The following is a 22,961-nucleotide window of genomic DNA, read 5'->3' on the forward strand; positions in this document are numbered from 1 at the left end:
AACATATTCAATGTGATCCCATTTCTTAAAAAAAAAAAAAAAGTATGTGTGTTGATCTTTTAGTGGCCAGTGGAGAGGGTGGGTGGATTCAAGATGGCAGATGGTGAAGGAGCCACAGGCACAGTGGAGGAAGGTGCAGGAGCCATGGCCAATGCAGTGGATGCAGTTGGTACCACTGACAGCCAAGGTAGGCCAGGTGGCCCTGGAAGCCCCAGCAGCTCAGGTCCTGGCACCCTAGGGACTCTGGGTGATCCTAAGGCCCTGGTATCACGGGAGAGGAAAATGTCATAGCCTGTGGCACCCCCCAGATAGAACAGGTACCCTACACACCAGGGCCTGGTGGCTCGAGGTCCATGTAACGCAGTGCCCCAATTCAGCTTCACTGTTCCTTTGCTAGCACCCATGGAGGTGGAGATCACCCACCAGTTTCTGACTCCAAATGCTTAACTCTGAGGGACAGTTCAGATGTAGCTCCATGTGAATGGCTGAAGACCCTGGTTAACTCCAAATTTCCCATTCCTTCCTGTCTTGACCAGCTTTCTCTGGTGGTGCAGAGCTTTGTGTCCTATTTTTTGTGAAGCCTTAGCAGGGAAAAAGGAAGCTGAGTCTAACTCTGTGCCCCTCCCAGACAGCACATCCTTCCCCAGGGCACTGATTTCTGGATTAGCTGCCACTTTATTGTTGCAGCCAAACATTTTGCCTGTCCAGAGGGGCCATAAGGTTTGTTTGGTGATTAAATGTTTGTTACTAGAGAAAATAACACTGAGCTATTTTTAAAAAGTGTGTGTGTATGTGTGTGTACACAACAGATTCAAGAATATAAATGCTCAGTGATATGAGCAGTTATACGCATGGGATAAAACACTGGGCCCTTGTAAATGGAGGTGAAGTTGCCGTTTCATCTCTTCTCCATGGTCTAGACATTGCTTCCCTGTCTAAACGTCCTGTGTAAGTAGAAGTGAATTTCTTCATGGCCTTACTACTGTTGAATTGATCTAAGACTATTGCTATTGTTTTAAATAGCACTAAGGCTCGTACCTCTGCATCTGTCGTCTTACGTGGGGCAAATGATTTCATGTGTGACGAGATGGAGCGCTCCTTACACGATGCCCTTTGTGTGGTGAAGAGAGTTTTGGAGTCCAAGTCTGTGGTCCCAGGTGGGGGTGCTGTAGAGGCGGCCCTTTCCATTTACCTTGAGAACTACGTGACCAGCGTGGGCTCCCGGGAACAGCTCGCTATTGCAGAGTTTGCAAGATCTCTTCTTGTTATTCCTAATACTCTGGCAGTTAATGCTGCCCAAGAATCCACAGATCTGGTTGCAAAATTAAGAGCTTTTCATAATGAGGCTCAGGTTAACCCGGAACGAAAAAATCTAAAATGGATTGGTCTTGACTTGGTCAATGGTAAACCCCGTGACAACAAACAAGCAGGGGTGTTTGAACCAACCATAGTTAAAGTTAAGAGCTTGAAGTTTGCAACTGAAGCTGCAATTACCATTCTTCGAATTGATGATCTTATTAAATTACACCCAGAAAGCAAAGATGATAAGCATGGAGGTTATGAAGATGCTGTTCACTCTGGAGCCCTTGATGACTAATATGTTTTATTTATAACAATGTTAGATGCAGCTTGCTTGTACCTTGAATATTACACATTAAAGTGCAACAGGCTAAAAAAAAAAAAAGAATATAAATGCTTGGAGAAAGATTTTAGAAGTATAGATAGAAAAGCAATAATGCTAGAAAGCGAAATGGAAGTTTTACTCAATCCATGATTGGATGGTTTGAAGGTTTACATCAAAAATATATTCAAGTCTTACTTATATAATTTTTAATTAATTCCAGAAGAGTCTCATCAACAAAATTGAAACTCAGAATTACCTGGATATATCAGGAGGAGGGAGAGTAACATAAAAAAGGGAAGTCAAGAAAAAGCCCAGGAACAGAGACAGAAAACAAGCCTCACTGGCAATAGAAGTCCTGCTCAGGCAAGATCTCCGAGAAGCAAGGGGGCAGCAGGATCCAAAGAGGACCCTCCCCACAAGATTCCTTCCCAAAGTCCCTGCAGAGGGTCCATGCCATTCCTGGGGCCCCCACTATGTCTGGGATGAAAACGTAGTAAACTTGCTCTCCATGTCCCAGTCATGCTAAGCAACCACACAGTCAGCACCTTGGTCAGTGGTATCACGGTCACCCGGTGGAAGCCACCCCAGGCAGGCTTTCCCGCCCCCCTGCCGCCCGCTCCCCTCCCTGCCTCTCCTTCCTTAGTGGATGTATCCAGACCAGTGGGACAAGGGGATCAGTCCTGGGGAGGAGGAGTGGGCGAGGGAGGCAGGGTCTCTGTTCCATCTGTCTGGAGGCCTGGCCTTGGCTTCCCAAAGGTGTGACTTGTGCTGTGGGGATTTTAAGAGGCTCACCTTGAAGCCAAAGTTGCAAGAAGGCCTCCCTGTGAGCACTGTCACAAGCTGATAAGGCTGATGAGAGCTAGCGGGCTTGCTCCAGAGAGCCCTTGCTGCACACCTGCTTAAAAAAGGGAAATTGGCAGCATCCTTAGGGGAGATTCCAACAGGAGAGACGAAGCATTCAACTCCAGGAGAAACACCTGGGCCCACCCAGAAGCTTCTGCACAGGGAGGCCGTGATTCACCACTGCCTGCCCTGAGCCCCATCCCTCCCCAGCGTTTCTCACTCCTTTCTCTGAACTGGGCGGCTCTGGCTGAGTCCCTCATGCTCAGACTGTGGGGTCCAAGTAGGCTGACTACTGCATTTCCTCTGTGAATCCGGAGCCTGCACAGACCCAGATACACTGTGGGATTAATAAAGGCTTGTTGAATGAACACACACTGAACAAAAATAAATAACGAACAAAAAATGTGAGACAAAGAGACAGCATTCTCAGGATGGGAATCGTTTGAGAGCAAAGCCTTCCCTGGGGATAAAGCCAGGCCTCTGGAGAAATCAATTTGTCGGGGGAGAGTGTTGGTGCTGCATAGACCCTAGGTGTCTACACCTACCTCCCAAGGCAGGTCGTGGGATAATAACTAGCATGCTTTATCAGAATTGCTTATATGGCTGTGGGTCTTAATCTGAAGGCTGTGCATGACACAAGATCCTGGAGCTTGTGGGTTTGTTCACAAGGGCCCCCCTGCATCCACGCCAGCACATGAGACGACTGAACTGACTCTGTCCTTGCTCCCGACTGCACCCTGAGGTCTGGCACGGAGTGAGTGCACTACAAGACTGAGCTGTTCCGAGGAGTCTGCGGCAGAGGCCTTGCCCCTGAACTCCATCTAGTGGGGGCTGGGCTTTTCTCACTGGCCCTGGAGCTTTATACCCCCAGGCCACCCTGAGATTGTCACCGGCTCCCCATCCAGAGCCAACTCTACCCAGGGGCAGAGGGGGTACCAAGCAGGCCAGCCCTGCACACTGGATGCCTGATCCCTTTGCTGGACACACAAGAGTCTCCTTATCAGGAGTGGCCACGGAGACTCCCTGACCCTGTCCCACACCACAGTCCAGCCTTCCTGGAGTTTATGAACACAAGGGAGGGTCAAGAGGGAAAAGTGATACTCCCCTTACAGCGAGAGGGTGCTCTCTGGGGCTCTGGTGGTCTGGGCTTCAGATCCAACCAGCAATGAATTCTGAGAGCCTGTGGTATGGGCCAGGACTTTCAAATAAACTGTCAGGTCTGAGGCTCAAATTCTGTATCTGCTTTAGTAGCTTTTTGTGAAGATGAGCAGGATGGACCACAGTCCTCTCTGCATCCTCTGAGCATCTCCCAGAGGGCAGAGACCATACCTTCAATCAAGCTTAATTTAAAGATGCTCTGTAGCAGGAAACAGGGATGCTAATCTACCTGTTCATCTTTATATCCTCAGCTCTGGGCAGGAACCGGGCACCAGCTGGTATTTAATGCCAGGCCTCTTGTGAGTGCTTTCATTTCTAGCATTTCATTTGATAAAGTAAATGCTTGTAGAGCTAAATATACTTGACTTGCCCTCTTGGAACTCCAGTACTGCCTCAATTTATTCCTCTTTCTTATCTCTTACTCCGAGTGCTTGTAGGAACCAGGTGGCATTAATATTAAAGCATTTGCAGGTGAAATTCTGCTTTATTTTTTTATCCTAGACCAGACTTAATGACCCCACTGCCTACCTAACATCTCTCCTGGATGCCCCTAAAACACAAGCTGTCCTGGAACAAAATCATGATCTTAGACCCATCCTTGTTGCTGCCAGTGTACACAGACACTCAGGCCAAAACTCAGGGGTCCTCTTGACTCCTCTCTTTTTCTAACTCTTCAGAGTCAACCCTCCAGCCACCCAGCTGACTCTATGTCCAGAATCTATTCAGAAGTTGAGCACTTTTCAGCACTCTCAGCCCCCTCCCCACTTCCCATCACCCCCTCCTCATCCTCATCCAGTGACCATTCTCTCACACCTGAATACTGTCCAAATGCCTCACTAGCTCCTAGCTTCTACCTTTGCCCCTCAGACTTGGCAACACAGAGAAAAACATACATTTACCATTTTCATTCCACATCCAACAGGAAACTACCCTGTAGATACACTGGAAAAAACACAATGTACCCCATAGATAACACTGGTAAAGTATCCCATAGACACACTGGTAAAAATACAAAATGACATACACACCAGGTTTCTCACTGTGGTGCTCTTTGTAAGAGCAAAAGACTAGACACAGGCTGATGTTCATGGATTAACCATGGCATGACCACATGCTAGAGCAGTGTACACATGCAAAAAGGAATCAGGAGGATTTCTGTATTCTGCTAGGAAATGATCTTCAGGATACATTAAGTGGAAAAAAGGCAAAGTATAGCATAGTGTTTAGGGTTTGCTGACTCATATATAGAAAAGAAAAGTAAAGAAATGTATTTTTTCCTTATATTTTCAAAGAGAAACAATCTAATAAAAGTGGTTTCTTATCACGGAAGGCAGAGAACAAGGTGGAAGGGAACAAGATGGAGCTAGCTCTCTCTTATTATACCTTGTTTTATTTGGAATCACATGAAAGTTGTACATAATTTTAAGAAAATTAAGTGGAAGAGAAAAAATAGGATAGATGGCATTGTTCTTCAATCTTTACCTTCCCTGGATCTCTGCTCTTTACCATGTGACTCTGCAATTTTTCCCACTAGAGGTGCAGTATATTTTTCCAGCTGCAGCAGACTCTATTTTTGAAAATAATCTCAGCAAGATTTCCAGTCTCATATGCTTTTTTTTTTTTTGGCCAAACCACATGGTACACAGGATCTTAGTTCCTTGACCAGGGATGGAATTCATGTCCCCCGCAGTGGAAGCGCAGAGTCCTAACCACTATACCACCAGGAATTCCCTCATATGCTCTTATAGAACCTGGACACTCTCAATCAAGAGATGGGGTCTGTCTCCCCCTCTCAAATCTGGGCAGGACTTTGTGACTGCCCCAATGAACGGAATGTGGCAGAAGTAACAACGCGTCTTTTGAGATTAGGTAATAAAGGAAGTGGGCTTCCCTGGTGGTTTTCCACCAGGGAAAGGCAGGCTTTCCTGCCTGCTAAGGAGGAAATGCACAGTTTGATCCCTGGGTTGGGAAGATCCCCTGGAGAAGGAAATGGCAACTCACTCCAGTATTCTTGCCTAGAGAATTCCATGGACAGAGGAGCCTGGCAGGCTACAGTCTATGGAGTCACAAAAGAGACGGACATGACTTAGCAACTAAACAACAACAATAAAGGCAGCGTAGCTTCTACCTGCTTCCTTTCTCAGTACACCCTTGGAACCCAGGAACGATGTTGTGAGGAAGCTCAATCTAGTCCGCATGGGGAAGTACTGTGGGCCCCAGCTAATAGCCAGCATAAGCTGTAAGACATATTAATGATGAAGACATGTCAAATGATTCCAGTCCGCCGCCTTCAAGTCTTCCAGCTGAAGATTTGGACGTTGTAGAGCAGAAATAACCATCCCACTGTGCTCTGCCTCAATTTCTGACCTACAGAATCTGTGAGCAAAGTAGTGATGTTTTACACCACTAGCTTTTGGCGTAATTTGTTATATCGCCATTGTAAGTACAGTACCCCACCTTGATGTTGGGCTTAACTATAAATTGCTTTGACTCAAGAAATATTAGTGGATGTGTCATTTCAAGCAGTGGCTTGGAATGTGTGTGTGTGGTTAGGCATGCCCTCCTGTGCACCTGTCATCACTATGGGAAAAACATGCCCTGGCCAGCCTGCTATCTGAGGAGGATGGGAGACACACGGAGCAGACCTGGACTCACCTGCAGCCTGGAGTCCAGCCTAGATCAGTGAATTCTAGCCAGCAGGCAAATGCATGAGTGAGAGGTAAAAAAACAAACAAACAAAAAAAAACACTGCTTCTGAAGCCACTGAGTTTGGTTGATTTATTGTGCAGTATGACAGTGGCAACAGATAAGTGATCAAAAAGCAATCTCTACAAGCTGAACACAAACTGGAAAAACAAACTTAATTGCGTATCCTCTTAATAGCATAACTAGACAGAGAAGAATCATTTATAATAATTCTAGAACACAAACTTTGACTACAAATTCCTGAAAAGATATACGCTAAGGACAAAAGAAACCACAAGGGAATCTTAAACTACACTCATTAGTATTACTGCTAGTAAAAATATCTATATTATTATTTTGAAACAAGCAAATATATATATATACAAGATATGTTTACATTCTGATGTGAAAGAACAAACTCTAAAATGTCATTTTTGGAAATCACATTTTTCTCTGAACTCCCCCAGACATACATAAATAAAAATCTATCTTTTCTCTTGCTAAAAAAAAGTTTAATTTAAAAAATTAAAAATAAAAAGTCATTTTTGAGATAATCAAGGAAAACTGAACATGGACTAGGTATTAGGTTATACTAAGAATTTACTAACTTTGTTGTCTGTGATAATGTCACTGGATGAAAATAAAAATATCTTTTAACTATTAGAGGTACATCCTAAAGTATTTATGACTCAAATGATATGTTAGGATTTTGATTGAAAATACTCCAGCCAAAAAAAAAGTGGGAGTAATATATATGAAACAAGCTGGCGAAACATTGATCATTGCTGATGCTGGGTGATGGGTTCATAGGAGGGAGCTCACCCTGTCATCTTTTCTCCTTTTATGTGTGTCTGAAACTCATCTGCAGAGCATCTGCTGTCCCAGAGACGTCTAACCTACAGAGCCAAAGGCCAAGGCACCCTAAAGAGTGGCCAGCATGACCTGGCCACCAGGGAAGGACAAGACTGCACCAGGTCTGCCATGGCAAAGGTGCTGGCAGTGGCTGCCTCTCCATTCGAGCCCTGACTCTGCCACCGTCCTCAGCTGGCACCACTCCAAACCCAAGCCGGCAAGGCTGTGGCCTCTAGAACCCAACACTGGCCACTCAAGAGCAGACAAAGGGGTATGGAAAGTGGGCTCGAGGGGCCATAGGAAGGGGAGAAGTTCTCATAACAAAATTACCAAAACAATGACTGCCTTAGTTATTACCCCAATTCAGAGGGAAGAATCAGGATCCAAAAGGGGTATCACTAGGTTGGAAGGGATCTCTAAGTGCCACCAGAGAAGTCATGCCAGGGACCCCTGCAGAACCCCCAAAGATTCACACTCAGGTCGCACAAGCCCAGGAAGGAGGGAACCCAGCTTTCATGATGAGATGCCCAGAATGAGGCTGGACAACGGTGGGGTGCAGTGCCACGGAGCGCTCAGAAGGTGTAGGGTGGTGTTTTCAGGCTGCATGAGCCAAGGCGCCGCATCCTCAGACTGCATCACTCACAGTCCACGTGACCTGCTGAGCCCTGTTCTCTGAGCTCCCTGGCCTCAGGATCTGACAGCCCTAGGAGGACAGCCCAGGAGGGCAAGGGTCCCAGAGCCACTTCCCAGCCACGGGAGCTGGAGAAGTCGTCTCGAGAGAGGACTGGGGTTGAGGAGGTGAGAGCACCATGTAATCCTGCCAAATCTTTAGGGGGTAAGTCAGTGGGTCCAGAGGGCAGAGCCAGGACCAAGAGGCGGGAGGTGCAAGGAGACCCACAAAGGGAGAGAAGAACTTCCCAACACGGGGGTCATCTGCTTGGGCGGGAGCAAAGGCCCGGACCACTGGGGAAGTCACACCAAGGTGGAGCTCCTACCTCTGGGGAATATGGAAGCCGTCCTGGCATCCCTCAGGGGTTTGATTAGATGCTCAAAATGAAAGGAGGACAGAGCAAACATATCACGTGCTGAAGCTCAAACATGCTCCTGAAGGAAGTGGCCTCACAGGCCAGACCTTGACATTGGAGGAGACCTGGCCTGAACCCACAGAACCCATGCAACTGCAGGAGAAACTGCAGAGAGGACCACGTCCATCTCCTCACTCTACAAGTGGAGGAAGCCTCACAGTTGCCTGATAGGAGAGGGCAGAACTAGGGTCTCCTTCAGGCCAGCCCTTTCCACACCCCACCTCCCCCACCACGAAGGGTTTGCCAACCCCCGCTCCCCTGGAAGTTGTGAGCACACAGGCTGCCACCAGAGCTCCTGTGGGATGTGGAGGGGACAACACGCAGGAGGTGAACCGTCGAGCACAGTTGGGGATGGGGCGCTGGCAGCAGGCTCTGCCGGCCCGGCTGGGCGCCTTGCTGGCTGGCCGGCCAAGCCAGTAGGAGGCCGTCAGCTTTTCAAGAGCCCCTGCTTATCAGGAGTGACCAAGTGGCAAGGCGGCAGCCAGTCCCCCTCCTGGCTCCCGGCTTGATTGTGAAGTCATTTTGTCCACTCCGGAAGATCTCCGGGCCACAATGGGAGAGCAATCCTCTTCATTTAAAGCTCTTCTAATTAACCTAAAGGCGGCGGCCGGTTGGACTTGTTTTCTCTACTCTGTGAAGCTGAACAGCGGGAAGCTTCCCCTTTCCTTTTCAATCATCTCACAGAAATAAGCTGTCAGGGGTGGAGGGGACTTCGGAGATTAGTTAAATTTCTCAATTTACAGATGGAAAAAAACCGAGGACCGAGCCCACAGGTACAGTCCATTTCAGGCAATGTCAGCACTCATTAAAACCTGAGTTTCTGACCCCCTCCCCTTGCCCGCCGCCCAGGAAGTCTCCACTGTTCTTCATCCCCTACCCCACCCTACCCTCTCCTTTGCTCAAATGTCCTACTTCCAGATCTTTTCCCTGTCCTCAAAGCCCTCGCCATCCTCTTGCTAAATTTTCCATCTTCTGAGAGCAGGAGGCAGGGAAGTGACGTGGTTCTCCAGCTGTGCTCAGTGTATGGCATTTGGGTTTGCTAAAGTCAGCGAAGCTGGCTGTTCTTCTGAAATCTCTCATGTGAATCTCTCATCCACATCTTAGACCTTTGGAGCTCCCGACAGAGTAAGTCAGTGCTGTGAATGTGTTTTGTAAGCTGTAAAACATCATACAAATATGTGCTCTACTATTCTAGAAGATGAAATGATACAACCCCTTTTCATGGTGCGCTCTTTCCCCTTACCTCTGTGAGACAAAGGCAGGAGAGAACTCTAATTTAAGGAAGGCGAGGGTAAAGATCTGAACTGAAGTGTCTCTTTCTCTCCCACCGCACTGTGAGCCCCTTGAGGGCAAAGCCCACCTCCTGAGCCCTTCTTTGTTCCTCTCATTTCACCCAGGGATAGGCATCTGGTAGCTGTTTAGCAAAGATTTCCAGAATACATGGATGAACTTCACTTTAAAGTCCTCCTACTAATAAGTAGAATTTAACTGTAGAAATCCCTCACATATATGACTCCTCATATCCACTCCCATATATGAAAAGTGCAGACGACCCTGATTACCTACCAGCACACACAAATGTATCCAGGTACGTATGTGCCTACCAGCAAATTTCCTTACCTCCCCTTTCTTTCAAAGCACCCAATGTCTTACTGGTTCTTCCAGCATCCTTGGGGGGACAGCCCCCTCCCTGAGCCTGGGGCAGTGGACAGCTTGGGCTCCTCTGGGTACAAGGGGCGGTGCCAGATGGGACCAGGCCCAGTGACCCCTCGTGTGAGCTCCTGGACAAGCTGTGGAGGCTCCGTGATCTCCAAGCCCTTCTACAACTCCTTAGGGAAAATCTCATCCTCACCTTTGGCCCTGACAGTAGTCTCACCACTTGAGAAGTAGCCAGGTCCCTCCAGAGAAATCTGGATTTGACCCCAGGGGTGACCTACAATGCCCTGGAGACTACCAGTATGACTCCAGGTGAGCCTCTTGTTAGAAAGAAGTAGGGATACCAGGTAAGAGATCTCTGCTAGAGCAAAGTTCTCTTAAGAACCCAAGATGATCCTAAGAGCAAAGTACAGGAAGGAGAGATCAGAGCCGCCCTGAGAGCAGCCTGGGTGTCCAAGGCACAGCACAGGGGAATCAGAACATGCACCTTGGCTCCGTCCCACAGGCTCAGCTGTCCCACAGGCTCAAGGATAAGACCATGGGCTAAGAGAATACCAGAAGGGGACAGGCCCCCAACCGAGACCCAATCCACAGCGGGTGAGTCACCAGAATTCCATCTCCCTGAACACAGGCCAGGGTCCCAAGTCATCCGGCAGCTTCGACCAGCTCCCACCACTGCACTGGTGAGTGGAGACAGCAGATGGCCCTGTTGGAAAGGAGCCTGAGCAAGTCCTCCAGAGGCAGAACCAATACCCGCATGACACACTCAGGCATCAACTGAGATGGGAGTCCCCACAGCTGGAGTGCCCACCGAGGCCCAGCTGACCAGGAGGGCCTCCAGTCCTAGTGTGACACTCGGCCCTTGCTGCAGGCATGCAGGTCTCCGCTCACCATTTCACCATTTTTAAAAAAGTGAATCCCTGGGCAGGAAGGGCAGGTAAGGCCAGGACAGACAGAGCCTGCGAGAGCTGCATGGCCAGGTAGGTGGAGTGAGGAATGTGTGCATGCTCAGTTGCTCAGTAGTGTCCGACTCTTTGTGATCCCATGGACTGTAGCCTGCCAGGCTCCTCTGTCCATGGGGATTCTGCCAGCAAGAATACCAGGGTGGGTAGCTATTTCCTACTCAAGGGGATCTTCCTGACCCAGGGATCGAACCCATGTCTCCTGCATTGGCAGGTGGATTCTTTACAGCTGAGCCACCTGGGAAGCCCGGAGTGAGGAATAAGTGTATGTAAAACACCTAGAGGAATGATTGTGATGGAGCAGGTACCCAGCAGTGGTAGTTATAACTGTTACAACAGCTTTGCCAGTCTACCTCCACAGTCAGCCCCAACTCACTGCACACAGGTCACAGGCTCCAGGAATAGACTCTCCCCAAGTAACCCACACATAGCAAGGTCTGTCCCTTCCTGCCTCCATCACAGACAAGGGGAAAGGGGCCCAGTGAAATGTGCAGGACCTAGGAAAGAGGGAGGATTTACTGAAGCCCCAAATCTTATCCCCTGGCAGCTACTTATACATATACAGTATATAAAATACACATACAGGGAAGGCTCTGCCTGTGATGCTGGAGTAAAAAGGCATGACCCAGGGGTCCAAAAGCTTTGACTTCTTAAACTCAGAACCAAACCTACTCGGTGGAAGGAGAACTTTAGAAAAAGAATGGAAAAATGACCCATGGAATCGTTCTTTGTTCTCAAACTAGTCCAAAGTCTGGATCTTCTTTCAATGAACTCCTAGCCCCTTCCAATCAGAAGTGCTCAACAAACTCTTTCTTAAAAAGCTAGAATTTCTTGGCCAAAAAAACCCTGATGCAATTCTGAATGCCTTCTGGATGTAATTCCTTGTTTTGAGGGAAAATATGGAACAGGGGAACATTTCAAATGACACCACAGGGATATAATCAGCATAATCCAGAATATGAGTGTGTGTGTGTGTGTGTGTGTGTGTGTGTGTGTGTGAAACCACAAGAAAAACCACACAGCCAATCATAAATCACAAGGAGAACTTACGGATTTAAAGAAACTGAAGAGACATAGCAAACAAATGCTATGTGCAGACCTTGTTCAGATTATAATTCAAACAAACCATTATAAAAATAAATTAATAAAATAATCCAAAAAAATTGAACCCTGATATAATATTCACTGAGGTTAAGACGAGAATGTTACCCTCTTTAGATGTAATCATGGTGCTGTGGTAATGTTTATACAAAGCCCCTATTTCCTTTCTTTTTCACCTCACCATGCAGCATGCCAGAGCTTAGTTTCCCGTGAGCACATGCTAAAGTCGCTTCAGTTATGTCCAGCTCTTTGTAACCCTATGGACTGTATCTCACCAGGCTCCTCTGTCCAGGGGATTCTCCAGGCAAGAATACTGGAGTGGGTTGCCATGCCCTCCTCCAGGGGATCTTCCCAACCCAGGAATCAAATCTGCATCTCTTACATCTCCTGCATTGGCAGGTGGGTTCTTTACCACTAGTGCCACTTGGGAAGCCCCTTAGATCCCCAACCAGGGATCACACCTGTGTCCCCTGCATTGGGAGCATGAAATCTTAACCTCTGGACCACCAGGCAAGTCCCCAAAGCCCTTATTTCTTAGAAATATACACTGAAACATTGATGATGAAATGTTGGAATATCTGGAAGATGCTTCCATTGAAGATGCTTTAAGTAGAGTAAGGGAGATAAATAAACTTGATCAGCTATGAGCTGATGATGGCTGTGGCTGGGAACATGGCAACGGGAACATGGCAGTTCATTAACTTATTTTCTCTACTTTTATGTATGTGTGTTTGAAATTTTCCACAGTAAAAAAACTTTAAATAAAATAGACTTTCTCTCCCTAACACATCCATAGCTTTTTTTTTTTGGACCTATGGCATCTTATCAGTTTTACCAAGGCTACAAACAGCTATATTATCAAAACTGCCCCTCTTTCCCGGGCAAGAAATGCAAAAATGGCTTCCCTCTTAGGGTGAGTTTTTGACATCATCACCATCCAGATATTAGGGTCACTTTAGGACAAACTCCATGACATGTCCTGCATGAGAATCCAATGGCCTAACATAATCTCTAAATGATAAAGGCCCATTATTTCTAAACCTAATAATTGTATCCTTTCTTTCTGGCCTTACAAATTAATCCCAGATTTTTCTAGAGCCTGACTGTTAGCTGATACAGTATAACAGGTCTGGCTAATCTCAGACCAGAGATACTTTGCCTGACAAACCTAGTTACTCATTCATTAATTTGAGATTTAATTACGGCAAACTTTATCTTGAGAAAGGAACTCTGGGTATGGTTCTCAGGGCAGCCTCGCCTACCTTCCAACAAATGCCCAGGCTCCCTTTGCCCAGATGCATTGGGCTCAAGATGTCTCCTTGGCATATGGCGTGGAAGTGAGTGATAGCTCAGCACTGATCACTGATTTCGATGGGGTAACAAGGAGGTGCCTTATCCGCTTGCCGCAGTTTTTCACACCCCTGCACTCAGCCCCAGTCTCTGCCTGGGTAGACCACGTGCCTCATGTCATTTCTTCCTCTCTCTACCTCACAGGACCACCCCCCTCACTTTCCCAAGGAGACTTGGGATTCTCCTTCGAAGCCTGGCTCTGCCTCTCTACTCTTCTCACTTGACAAACTGTCTATAAGCATTACCTACTTGAATACTCCTCAGACGCTGAGCTGCCTACAGTGTCACTCCTAGGATCCTTCTGTATTCTCCGAGAGCTCTTCAAGAGCTTTCTGACCAACCAGACTGTGAGGTGCTAGAGGCCAGGGGAGCATTGTATATCCTTCCAGATCCTCCACAAAGCCCAGCACAGTGCTTGCTCTTGATGCTGGTAAATATACCTTGCTTGATTGACTAAAGATCAGTTTGCAAATGTCAAAGCTCGGCAAGTCCACAGAGCTGGTGTTGATTAAACACGTCGCCTCTGGTCTACATGGCTTCTTTGCGCAATTTTTTTAAGGTGCTTTCTGGAGTACTGATAAAGTTTCTCTTGAACTGGTTTATGTACAGGTAAAAATCCCATCAACTCGGGACCTTCACTGAACATCAGGCATTCAGCCATAAAATGAACTGAATGAATGAATAACTGAAAGGTGCCCCTTCCTGCAGGAAGATGCAGCCCACACCAAGGCATAGAACTTGGAGCCTGAGACAGAGTTCAGCCTTCCCTGATCTGGCACTCCTCAGAGAAGGCACAACCTATGTAACTGCGCATGTGACCCTGGGACCAGAAGCAGAGAGCCCTGCCTTGAGAGAGTCTCTGATGCCCAAAGTGCCATATCATCCAAACAGGTTAAGAGGCAGCACTATGGGTGTGGCGGCACTGCTACTCACAGGATTCTAGCTGAGCTCTTCAGCCGCAAATGGTGAAGCTAGCCCCTCGCAGGGCCCAAGTCCGATCAGTATGAGGAGGAAAAGACTAATTCAGCCTGAGGTGACAAGGGGTAATACAGCAACAGGAAAGAGCCAGGAGTCCAGTCCCCCAGAGCCTCAGTTCCATTCCCTTCTGAGGTCAGTAAAATGATCTTCCCCTTACCTGACCCTCCACCTACCTCTATTCACCATGTAATTCCCCCAAATTCACAAGGTGGCTTGAAACTATGCCAATGCTCTTTCCCAAATGCCCAGAAGCACATGCCACAGGGCTTTTTCTCCATCAATGGGCCAATCTGTTCAGCAGCATCTCAGAACAGAATATGCTAAATTTGGCATTAGGTACCTGAGACGCTGGGTGAGAGGAAGTGAAGCTATTCGGATGCTGAAGGAGAGACATATCATGGAGGTGCAGCTCGGCTGAGGTGCCCAGACAAGAGAATATCAGCTGGAAGAGTAAACCCCATCTCCTAAGGGCCCCCAATCCCCAGCTTTAGTGACAAATAGCCAGCTCACCCTCTGAGCTTGATAGCTGTAGGACCATAGCTAAACAGGCCCATGTGGATGCACTGCCTACAGCCAAGAGCAAAATTCTGTGACTGCTAAATCCAGCAGGAGCCCATGATTCCCTACCTCACAGTGGTTCATGGGTCTGCCCTGTAGTAGAATACATAGACAGGGTAGAAAAGAAATACTGAAAAGGAATATAAATAGACACTAGCCTCTTCCTGTCTCTTTGAGCTGTCCAAGTCTTTCCAAATATTCATATCCTTGGCTCTGCAACATCAGATAAACGATAAGCAGAGTAGCCTGCTTGGTTACCAGAAGGGAAATGTCGAGTTTCCCATATAGAGAACTCCCAATAACAAGGTGTTTTTCCACACAGCTGTAGAGGCTTTCCCTTGGAGGGACTGCTCTAAAGCCTGAGTGAGCCTCCCTCAAGCTAAAACTCAAAGAGCAGCTCAACACGCAGCAAAACGGACAGTATTTGCAGTGCTAAGAACTGTGTGCTCTACAACTGCATTACCAAAAAAGCTAATGTAAAATGGGCAAATTCCTCCTTTAATAGGGATGGTCACAAGCTGGCTTGTCTGCGGCAGGTTTCAGGCTACTGAGCACTTTTCATTACCGTTAGTTGTCTAAGAAACGACTTCTGAGAAAATAAGCCCATGAGAGGCACAGTTGGGCAGCTGAAGAAGCAAAAATTATGCTCCCTTACAGTTTGTGGGACACACAGAAAGACCAAGGCAACATTTATCAGCAGACTCACATGGATCCGAAGCACACCCCAGCTTCACTACTCCCCAGGTCTATCTGCTGTGAAGATAACGCCTTCCATTTTATCTTGTCATCTCTTAGCTTTCCTGAGTTTTCAGTTGACTGATTTATTATATATTGGCATTTCCTTCCACTCCATTTACTGCCACTTAACTGTTTATAGGACCGTTACATGCATTTTAAACAGCTGGTTTCATAGTATTTCATCAGATATGTTCTGTTTAAAACATGTCACTGATTTGAGGCGGGACTCTAGATCATGAGGCAACAGAACATATTTGGTTCTAGATGATTCAACAGCATTTTTGCTTCACCCCAAAGTGTTTCACTAAATCATAATGAAAGCACATGACCCTGTTAGTACTGTTGAGCCTAAATAAGTACCTTTTGGTGTCCAGTTCCCCTCCTCCAAAGATTTTAGCTACTAAATGCCTGAGGAAAGCGCATGACCAAGTTCATGGTTCAACTATTTCCACATCTTTCTGCTCCTCGCAGTGACACTTATCTTCCCTGACAGCCACTCCCATTGTGCTCTTTCCTTGGCCCAACACAATGGACACAGGCAGATACCAGCAGACAGGGAGGACGTTTTCCATCCCATTGCTCCCCAGTGCAGAGGGACCAGGCTGAGGTTACATAAGCCCCTCCTTAGCCCAGCATTGGGGTGAAGAGAATTTGGGGTTCGTGACGAAGTCACGGTCGGCAGGCCCGGACTGACCCTGCGCTCAGCATCGTGCTTTATACTAAGGCAGGGCGGCTGTAAAGGGAGGGCCGCGTCCCGCGACCACCCTCCCTCATGCCACCCCCTCAAACCAGCTGGGTTCAAAGTGTGGCCGGACATCCGACCTCGCCGTCCAGACTAGACCTCAGGGTCGTGGGCTCCGGCAGTGGCCTCCGCCTCAGGCTGCACACTCCCGTGCCCTCCTCCCCCAGCCCCCGGGAGCTGTGCCGCGCGCTTACCTGCCCGGGCCAGCCCCAGGCCCGGGGCCTGGACCCGGTGGTCCGGCGGTCGCCCGCGCCCCGCCTGTCGCCGGGAGCTGTCCTCCTCCTGCCGGTGCTGAAGGCGGCTTCCCTGCACCGGGGCCCGGGCCGGGGCCGGAGCCTCCGGGCGGCAGCGGCCCGTCGCCGGCGCCGCCCTCCAGGCTGGCCTCGTTGCCCATGGCGGGCAGGCGGGCGGGCAGAGTCGGGGTCGCACTGGGCCCGGGCCGGCGACTCCCGGGCGGCTCTCACACGCTCAGCGCCGCCGCCGCCGCCGCCGCCGCCGCCGCCATCTCCCAGCTCGGCTAGCGCCGCCGCCTGGCGCTGCGCATGCGCGGCTCGCGTGCCCCTCGCTGCACACGCCCCCCCCCCTCCACGCGTGCGCGCGCTCCCGCCGGCCTGTGAGGACTTTAGTCCACGAGCCTGAGGCTGGATCGCCGGGATACAGCCGCCAGCGCCGGCGCATGCGCCCTTCGAGGCCGACGCGGCCGGCGGATGCTACCAGGCGTGTGCCGCGAGGGCTGGTAGGAGCGTCCAGCCTAACCAGGATTGGAGGGACACGGACAAGACGGGTCTGTGGGGGGCGTCACTCCGTGCCCTGCCCTGAAGTCAGTGGCGCTTTCTGACTCGGGGAACTTGGGCGTGGGGGCTCTCATTTGGGTAACTTCAGTGTCCCAGCTTTTGGCAGACTTTGTGGGAAGGGGCCTCAGAGAGGGGACGCCTAGTGTGGAGTTAAAGGATGTTTAAGAGTTGGAAATGCTAATGAACAAAGAGTGTTCAGAGGCGCAATGTCATGGAAGGACGAAGATTTTAAAGGATGCTGAGATATGGGGCTGGTTATGAGGTCCTCAAAGGCTAGCTGGGGAGTGAAGACTTAATCCAGGTGGCATGGTGGCAACCATCTGGGATTCAAGCCCAGGCTTGGTCCTGGGAGATGGGAACCTCAGAAACTGTCCCTGGGAAAGGTGGACGGTGTGTCAGGGTTGGCCTGAAGCCAGATGGAAAGCTGCCTCAGTAGGCCCTGGGACACTGAGCTTGGGGATGGGGAGGGGAGAGAGTTGGTACTTCTTGGAGGTTTTGAACTGTGGTTCCCAGGGACTGTCAGATGAGGGGCTGCAGGCTGCCTCTGCATGGACCTGAGAGCTTACCAATTACTTTTCCTGCACCTCACTTTTACAGACTTCAGTGTTTGCATACTCTGACTCCTCGCTTCTCACACAAACCTGTGCTTTCCTGAGGGAGATTATTTTTTAGAAGATATTCCAAACTATTCCTGGCTTCATAGATCACAGCTGTGTAGAGGACCTTAAGTAAACTTGGACCTATTTTACAAACTCATCTAATTCTCCTAATGTTGGAAGTGAAAAGTGAAAGTGTTAGTCGTTCAGTCGTGTCCAACTCTTTGTGACCCATGGACTGTAGCGTGCCAGGCTCCTCTGTCTATGGGATTCTCCAGGCAAGAATACTGGAGTGGGTTGCCATGCCCTTCTCCAGGAGATCTTCCCGACCCAGGGATTGAACCCAGGTCTCCTGCATTGCAGGCAGATTCTTTACTGTCTGAACCACCAGGGAAACCTAATGATGGAGAATATATCAAATGGGATGTCAGCAGTTCTAACCTGACCTTGCATAGTCCAGGGATCCCTATGAACAGATAACCAGATGGACAGATCTTAGCTGGGCCTTCCCATGCACACTGATCTGCTCCCTATGACCTCTAGGATGGAGTTTCCATGAAGCCTGGACTGCTGACTTGACTACCTGACTCTGACTGCCTGGAACAACGAGAGCCTCTATGCCCATGTTATGATGATCTTCACTGTGTTTCCTCCTGTGTTTCAGTCATCTTTGTGTCTGGTGAGTATGTGTATCTCGGCTCCTCAAGGATCCACACCTCAGCCCTGCCACTTCCCAGATGGGACCTTGGCAACTGACTTAAACTCACCAAGCCTCCATGTCCTAACCTGCAAAGTTATATAATACTAGCCCCCTCTAACATGGGGGATTGTGAGAGTGAAGTGGCTGTTACAAATAAAACACAAGAACAAGGGCCTGGTGTACACATGACCAAATTTATTATTAGTTGTCTCTCTGGTGGATGGTCTGGGATTTGGGGATTTTGTGCCACACCTTTCCTCCTGGGGAAGAACATGTACACAGGCACTATGAGCAGGCCAGTGAGCTGATCTTGGCCTGACCCAGGCCCTTCCAGCTTCACAGACACCAAGCAGTGTGGGCTGGACTGCTTGAAAGTGGGGGAGAAAAGGATGTTTGTTTCTGTAAAAGCCATAAGAGCTATGGCTTCCCACAGATTTAAATCAGCATGCCCCTGGTCCCAGTGGGGGTAATTAGCCCTACCTGGGCAGCGGGCCTGGGGATTTGCCCTCCTCAGAGTGGGTTGTTGGCTGTTAGCAGACCTCCAGGGTCTCTGCTGCCTTGGTAACAAAGGACACAGTGCAGTGGAGACCTGGAAGTGTGGGTTAGTGGTTCCCCTGCCCTCCTTTCCAACTGTCAATTTCACTTCCTCTGAGAAACATCCCCAGGAACACAGCTGCCACATCCACATCCACCCCCTCACATCTGGCCCAGGGACTCCTGCTGACCACAGGATGGCGCTGGCCTCTAGCGGTCTGGGGCTCTGACTCAGTCTCTGGTTTTTATTCACTGTTCCAGGAGTTGTTTCCTTCCTCCTAACTTAGAGTGGGGGCTCTTCAAGAGCAGGACATTGTCTGGCTTGTCCTGTTCCCTGGGCTGGCCTTCAGCAGGGCTTTGGGGTTGCTGGTTGGGCTAACTTCTCTAGGCAGCTCTGGGCATTTCTCTCACTGGCACTTCCAAGGGCTTCACCAACCACCAGGCTAAAAGGACCCCAGAGGGACCTTTGACTTGAGCCCCTGCATCACTGAGTATGGGTTATTGACTTCATGAATAACAGGGAAGGTGCTGAGGTTGTGCCCAAAGTGTCTCCTGGTGGAGGGGTCACAGATGAGCTGCTTATACTAACTAGGAGAATTCACTCGGCTTGACTTCATGACAAGTGAATGCACAAATCTCTAAGTTTATACAAACCGGCAGTTGGGATGTCTGGTACCCTTTCCTCCTGGGTCCAGCTGCTGCCCAGCCAGGGACAAAATGGACCTGGAGCCCCTACAGAAGTTTCCAAGCCCCCTAAACTTCATTTGCCGAAGGTATTTTCTTCCCACTTCAGTGTGATGTATGACCCACAGCAGTCATTTTGGAGAAAGCCCAGATGGGAAGAGAATCAGTCTACATGCCAAAATAGAACTGATGGATGGACACACATCCACTGACTTCTCCAGTCTGTGCTCTCAAACACTCATAAAAGGCCAGAAGGAAAATGTGACTGGGGGGAAAAACATCTATCCAGGTAGAAAAAGGCCTATTCAGAGCCAGCTTGCTGCTCGAGTTTGTGGAAATGATTAGTCATTGGGAGGCAAATCTTGAAAGCATGAAGAGATGCAGGGCCTTGGGAGCTGCACTCGGATGCCAGCTGGGCCATGGGTGAGGCACCATGCAGGCGAGCCCAGGCACAGGAGGGGCAGCTTGCAAACTCTGAGGCTTTCCTGCCTCCCCACAGAGCCCAGTTCACCCCAGGCCGCTACTTTCAGCATGGTGACCTCCACAGGGAGGCTCAGGAGCCAAAGATGAAGATGCCGAAGGTGGTGACGAGGCATGACAAACTTTGCCAGCAAGAAGGGGAGGCAGAGGGCATGGAGGTGGGAGGGAATGAGGATGGATGGCTGAGGACAGTTCTGGATGGTGTGATGCCACGGGCTGTGGACTGTTCCAGAGAGAAAGAGTGGGAGAGCCAGCTCTCGGGGTCTCCTGACCTCTCTGCTCTTCTGTTTTGTTGTAGTGCTCCTGAGGCCTGTCTCACCTCCCAGGGAGAAGCAACTCAGGAAACTGGATCCCTGTCTGCATTCCTCCACTGGGATGGCAAAACAGAACTGAGGAGGAAGGAAGGAAAGAAAGAAGCGTGAAGAAACAGAAGGTTTCCCTCCTGGCTGAGGTTTGTCAGCACCACCCACTAACACGAGCAATAAGGCAGCTCCCCAAGCAAGCCGCAGGCTGGTATGAGGCTACAGATAAGAAACCCGATCGATCTGTGTCCTGCTCAGCAGCCCATCCGGGCTGGCCAGGACACTTTTGCTTGTGTACTAGGTTCTTCAGATGAGCCATGCCTTTGGTAGAGTAGGAAAAGGGAGCAAAACTGAAAAGTATAGAACTTGCTGGAGGCCTTGTCTGCCCAATTCCTTTCCTGTTGCAACGTGCGAATCTTTACTTGCATTCTGTGAAAAGAGCCAGGGGAAAAAAATCATCAGAAATGTTTATCACCAACCTAGCCCCACCGCCCATGCAGTGCTCCCAAGAAAGCTCATTAAGCCCCATTGCTATTAGAGTTATATGCTTCTAAAGGCTTGTTGTGACAAGAAAAAAATAATGAAGACATGCTCTCTCCAAGTTGTAAGTGCCCAAGTCAAAACACGCTGCTTTTCCTTGTCCTTCTGCCTTCCCTCAGACAAGCCTCCAGGCTGGCTTTGTGGATCTCATTCATGCATACCCACATACTCATCCTTCTTCAGCCAGTGCCAAGCCAGTATTTACTCAGTACCAGGCCCAGCAAAGACTAAGGGTTCCCTCAAGGAGTTCAGTTTGCAGAATGGGAGAGACAAGCACATAAACGGTTTCCTGTAAACTATAGAAAATACTATCTCAATCCTCATTGCAATCCTTCCCACAAGGATTCTAGTTTCCATGGAGTTGCCTTCACCTACCTCTGTCCCACAGATGCGGAGGTAAGGGGTGGGGAACAGACCCAGGTGGCAAGTCATGTCGGTATGGCCTCTCCTAACGAGCCCATGTGTCCTACTCCAGGCAACAGAGGTTCAGACATGACTTGGACAGTTCACAGGAAAGGGACAGTTTAGTTCAGCCCCTTCATCAGACTCAGTTCCACAGTCTTCAGGGAAGTCTTTTAAAGGGAACCCTACCTCGTGAGACTCTGTGGCTCTCCTACTGCAAATCCAAGCCCATTACTGAGAATTACCCTTTACCACCAGGGATTTCATGGGACATAAACTGTGGAAAATTCTGAAAGAGATGGGAATACCAGACCACCTGACCTGCCTCTTGAGAAGCCTGTATGCAGGTCAGAAAGCAACAGTTAGAACTGGACATGGAACAACAGACTGGTTCCAAATAGGAAAAGGAGTATGTCAAGGCTGTATATTGTCACCCTGCTTATTTAACTTATATGCAGAGTACATCATGAGAAATGCTGGGCTGGAGGAAGCACAAGCTGGAATCAAGATTGCCGGGAGAAATATCAATAACCTCAGATATGCAGATGACACCACCCTTATGGCAGAAAGTGAAGAAGAACTAAAGAGCCTCTTGATGAAAGTGAGAGAGGAGAGTGAAAAAGTTGGCTTAAAGCTCAACATTCAGAAAACTAAGATCATGGCATCCAGTCCCATCACTTCATGGCAGATAGATGGGGAAACAGTGGAAACAGTGGCCGACTTTATTTTTCTGGGCTCCAAGATCACTGCAGATGGTGATTGCAGCCATGAAATTAAAAGATGCTTACTCCTTGGAAGGAAAGTTATGACCAACCTGGACAGCATATTAAAAAGCAGAGACATTACTTTGCCAACAAAGGTCCATCTAGTCAAGGCTATGGTTTTTCCAGTGGTCATGTATGGATGTGAGAGTTGGACTATAAAGAAAGCTGAGTGCTGAAGAATTGATGCTTTTGAAGTGTGGTGTTGGAGAAGACTCTTGAGAGTCCCTTGGACTGCAAGCAGATCCAACAGTCCATCCTAAAGGAGATCAGTCCTGGGTGTTCATTGGAAGGACTGACGTTGAAGCTGAAGCTCCAATATTTTGGCCATCTGATGCAAAGAATTGACTCATTGGAAAAGACCCTGATGCTGAGAAAGATTGAGGGCAGGAGGAGAAGGGGACAACAGAGGATGAGATGGCTGGATGGCATCACCGACTCAATGGACATGGGTTTGGGTAGACTCGGGGAGTTGGTGATGGACAGGGAGGCCTGGCGTGCTGTGGTTCATGGGGTCTCAGAGTCGGACACGACTGAACGACTGAACTGAACTGAGCTATGCTCTGCACCGAGCTTTGTCTTTTCCTGGTCAGAGTGGATTAACATCGGGTTAGTTTGTCCAGGAAGCTTCCAGGAGTCATTGGAACAGTTCCTGCCTTCCAGAAAAAATAGAATAGCGCAAGTCAGTGAAGCAAAACCCTTTTGACAAGTAGAAAGGTCCACAGTCCCTTAGGCCTCTTCCAGATGGATGATTTCAATTTCACTAAATTCAATGTAGTTAAATTTCAGTTCAGTTTGGCACTTTCGAGCCCTAGGACAAAGACAACATCACACTA

General features: G+C 48.9%; 1 protein-coding gene and 1 long non-coding RNA gene across 2 annotated transcripts in view; one reads left to right on the top strand and one right to left on the bottom strand.

The window, feature by feature from the left end:
• Window positions 1-16,805, bottom strand: part of BSN (bassoon presynaptic cytomatrix protein) — a 78,714-nt gene extending 61,909 nt beyond the window's left edge. The window contains exon 1 of the mRNA XM_081525435.1: window positions 16,527-16,805. Coding sequence (XP_081381561.1) covers window positions 16,527-16,726 — 200 coding nt within the window. The 5' untranslated portion in view covers window positions 16,727-16,805. The remainder of the gene's footprint in view (window positions 1-16,526) is intronic.
• Window positions 16,806-17,019: 214 nt separating this feature from the next.
• LOC145520073 (uncharacterized) lies at window positions 17,020-21,045 on the top strand. The gene is made up of 3 exons (XR_014064199.1): window positions 17,020-17,116; window positions 18,266-18,401; window positions 20,419-21,045. It is a non-coding gene; the product is annotated as an uncharacterized LOC145520073 (long non-coding RNA).
• Window positions 21,046-22,961: the final 1,916 nt, after the last annotated feature.

The sequence above is a fragment of the Giraffa tippelskirchi genome, chromosome 9 (assembly GCF_054371585.1).
Source record: "Giraffa tippelskirchi isolate mGirTip1 chromosome 9, T2T-mGirTip1v1.2.pri, whole genome shotgun sequence".
Taxonomy (NCBI): Eukaryota; Metazoa; Chordata; class Mammalia; order Artiodactyla; family Giraffidae; genus Giraffa; species Giraffa tippelskirchi.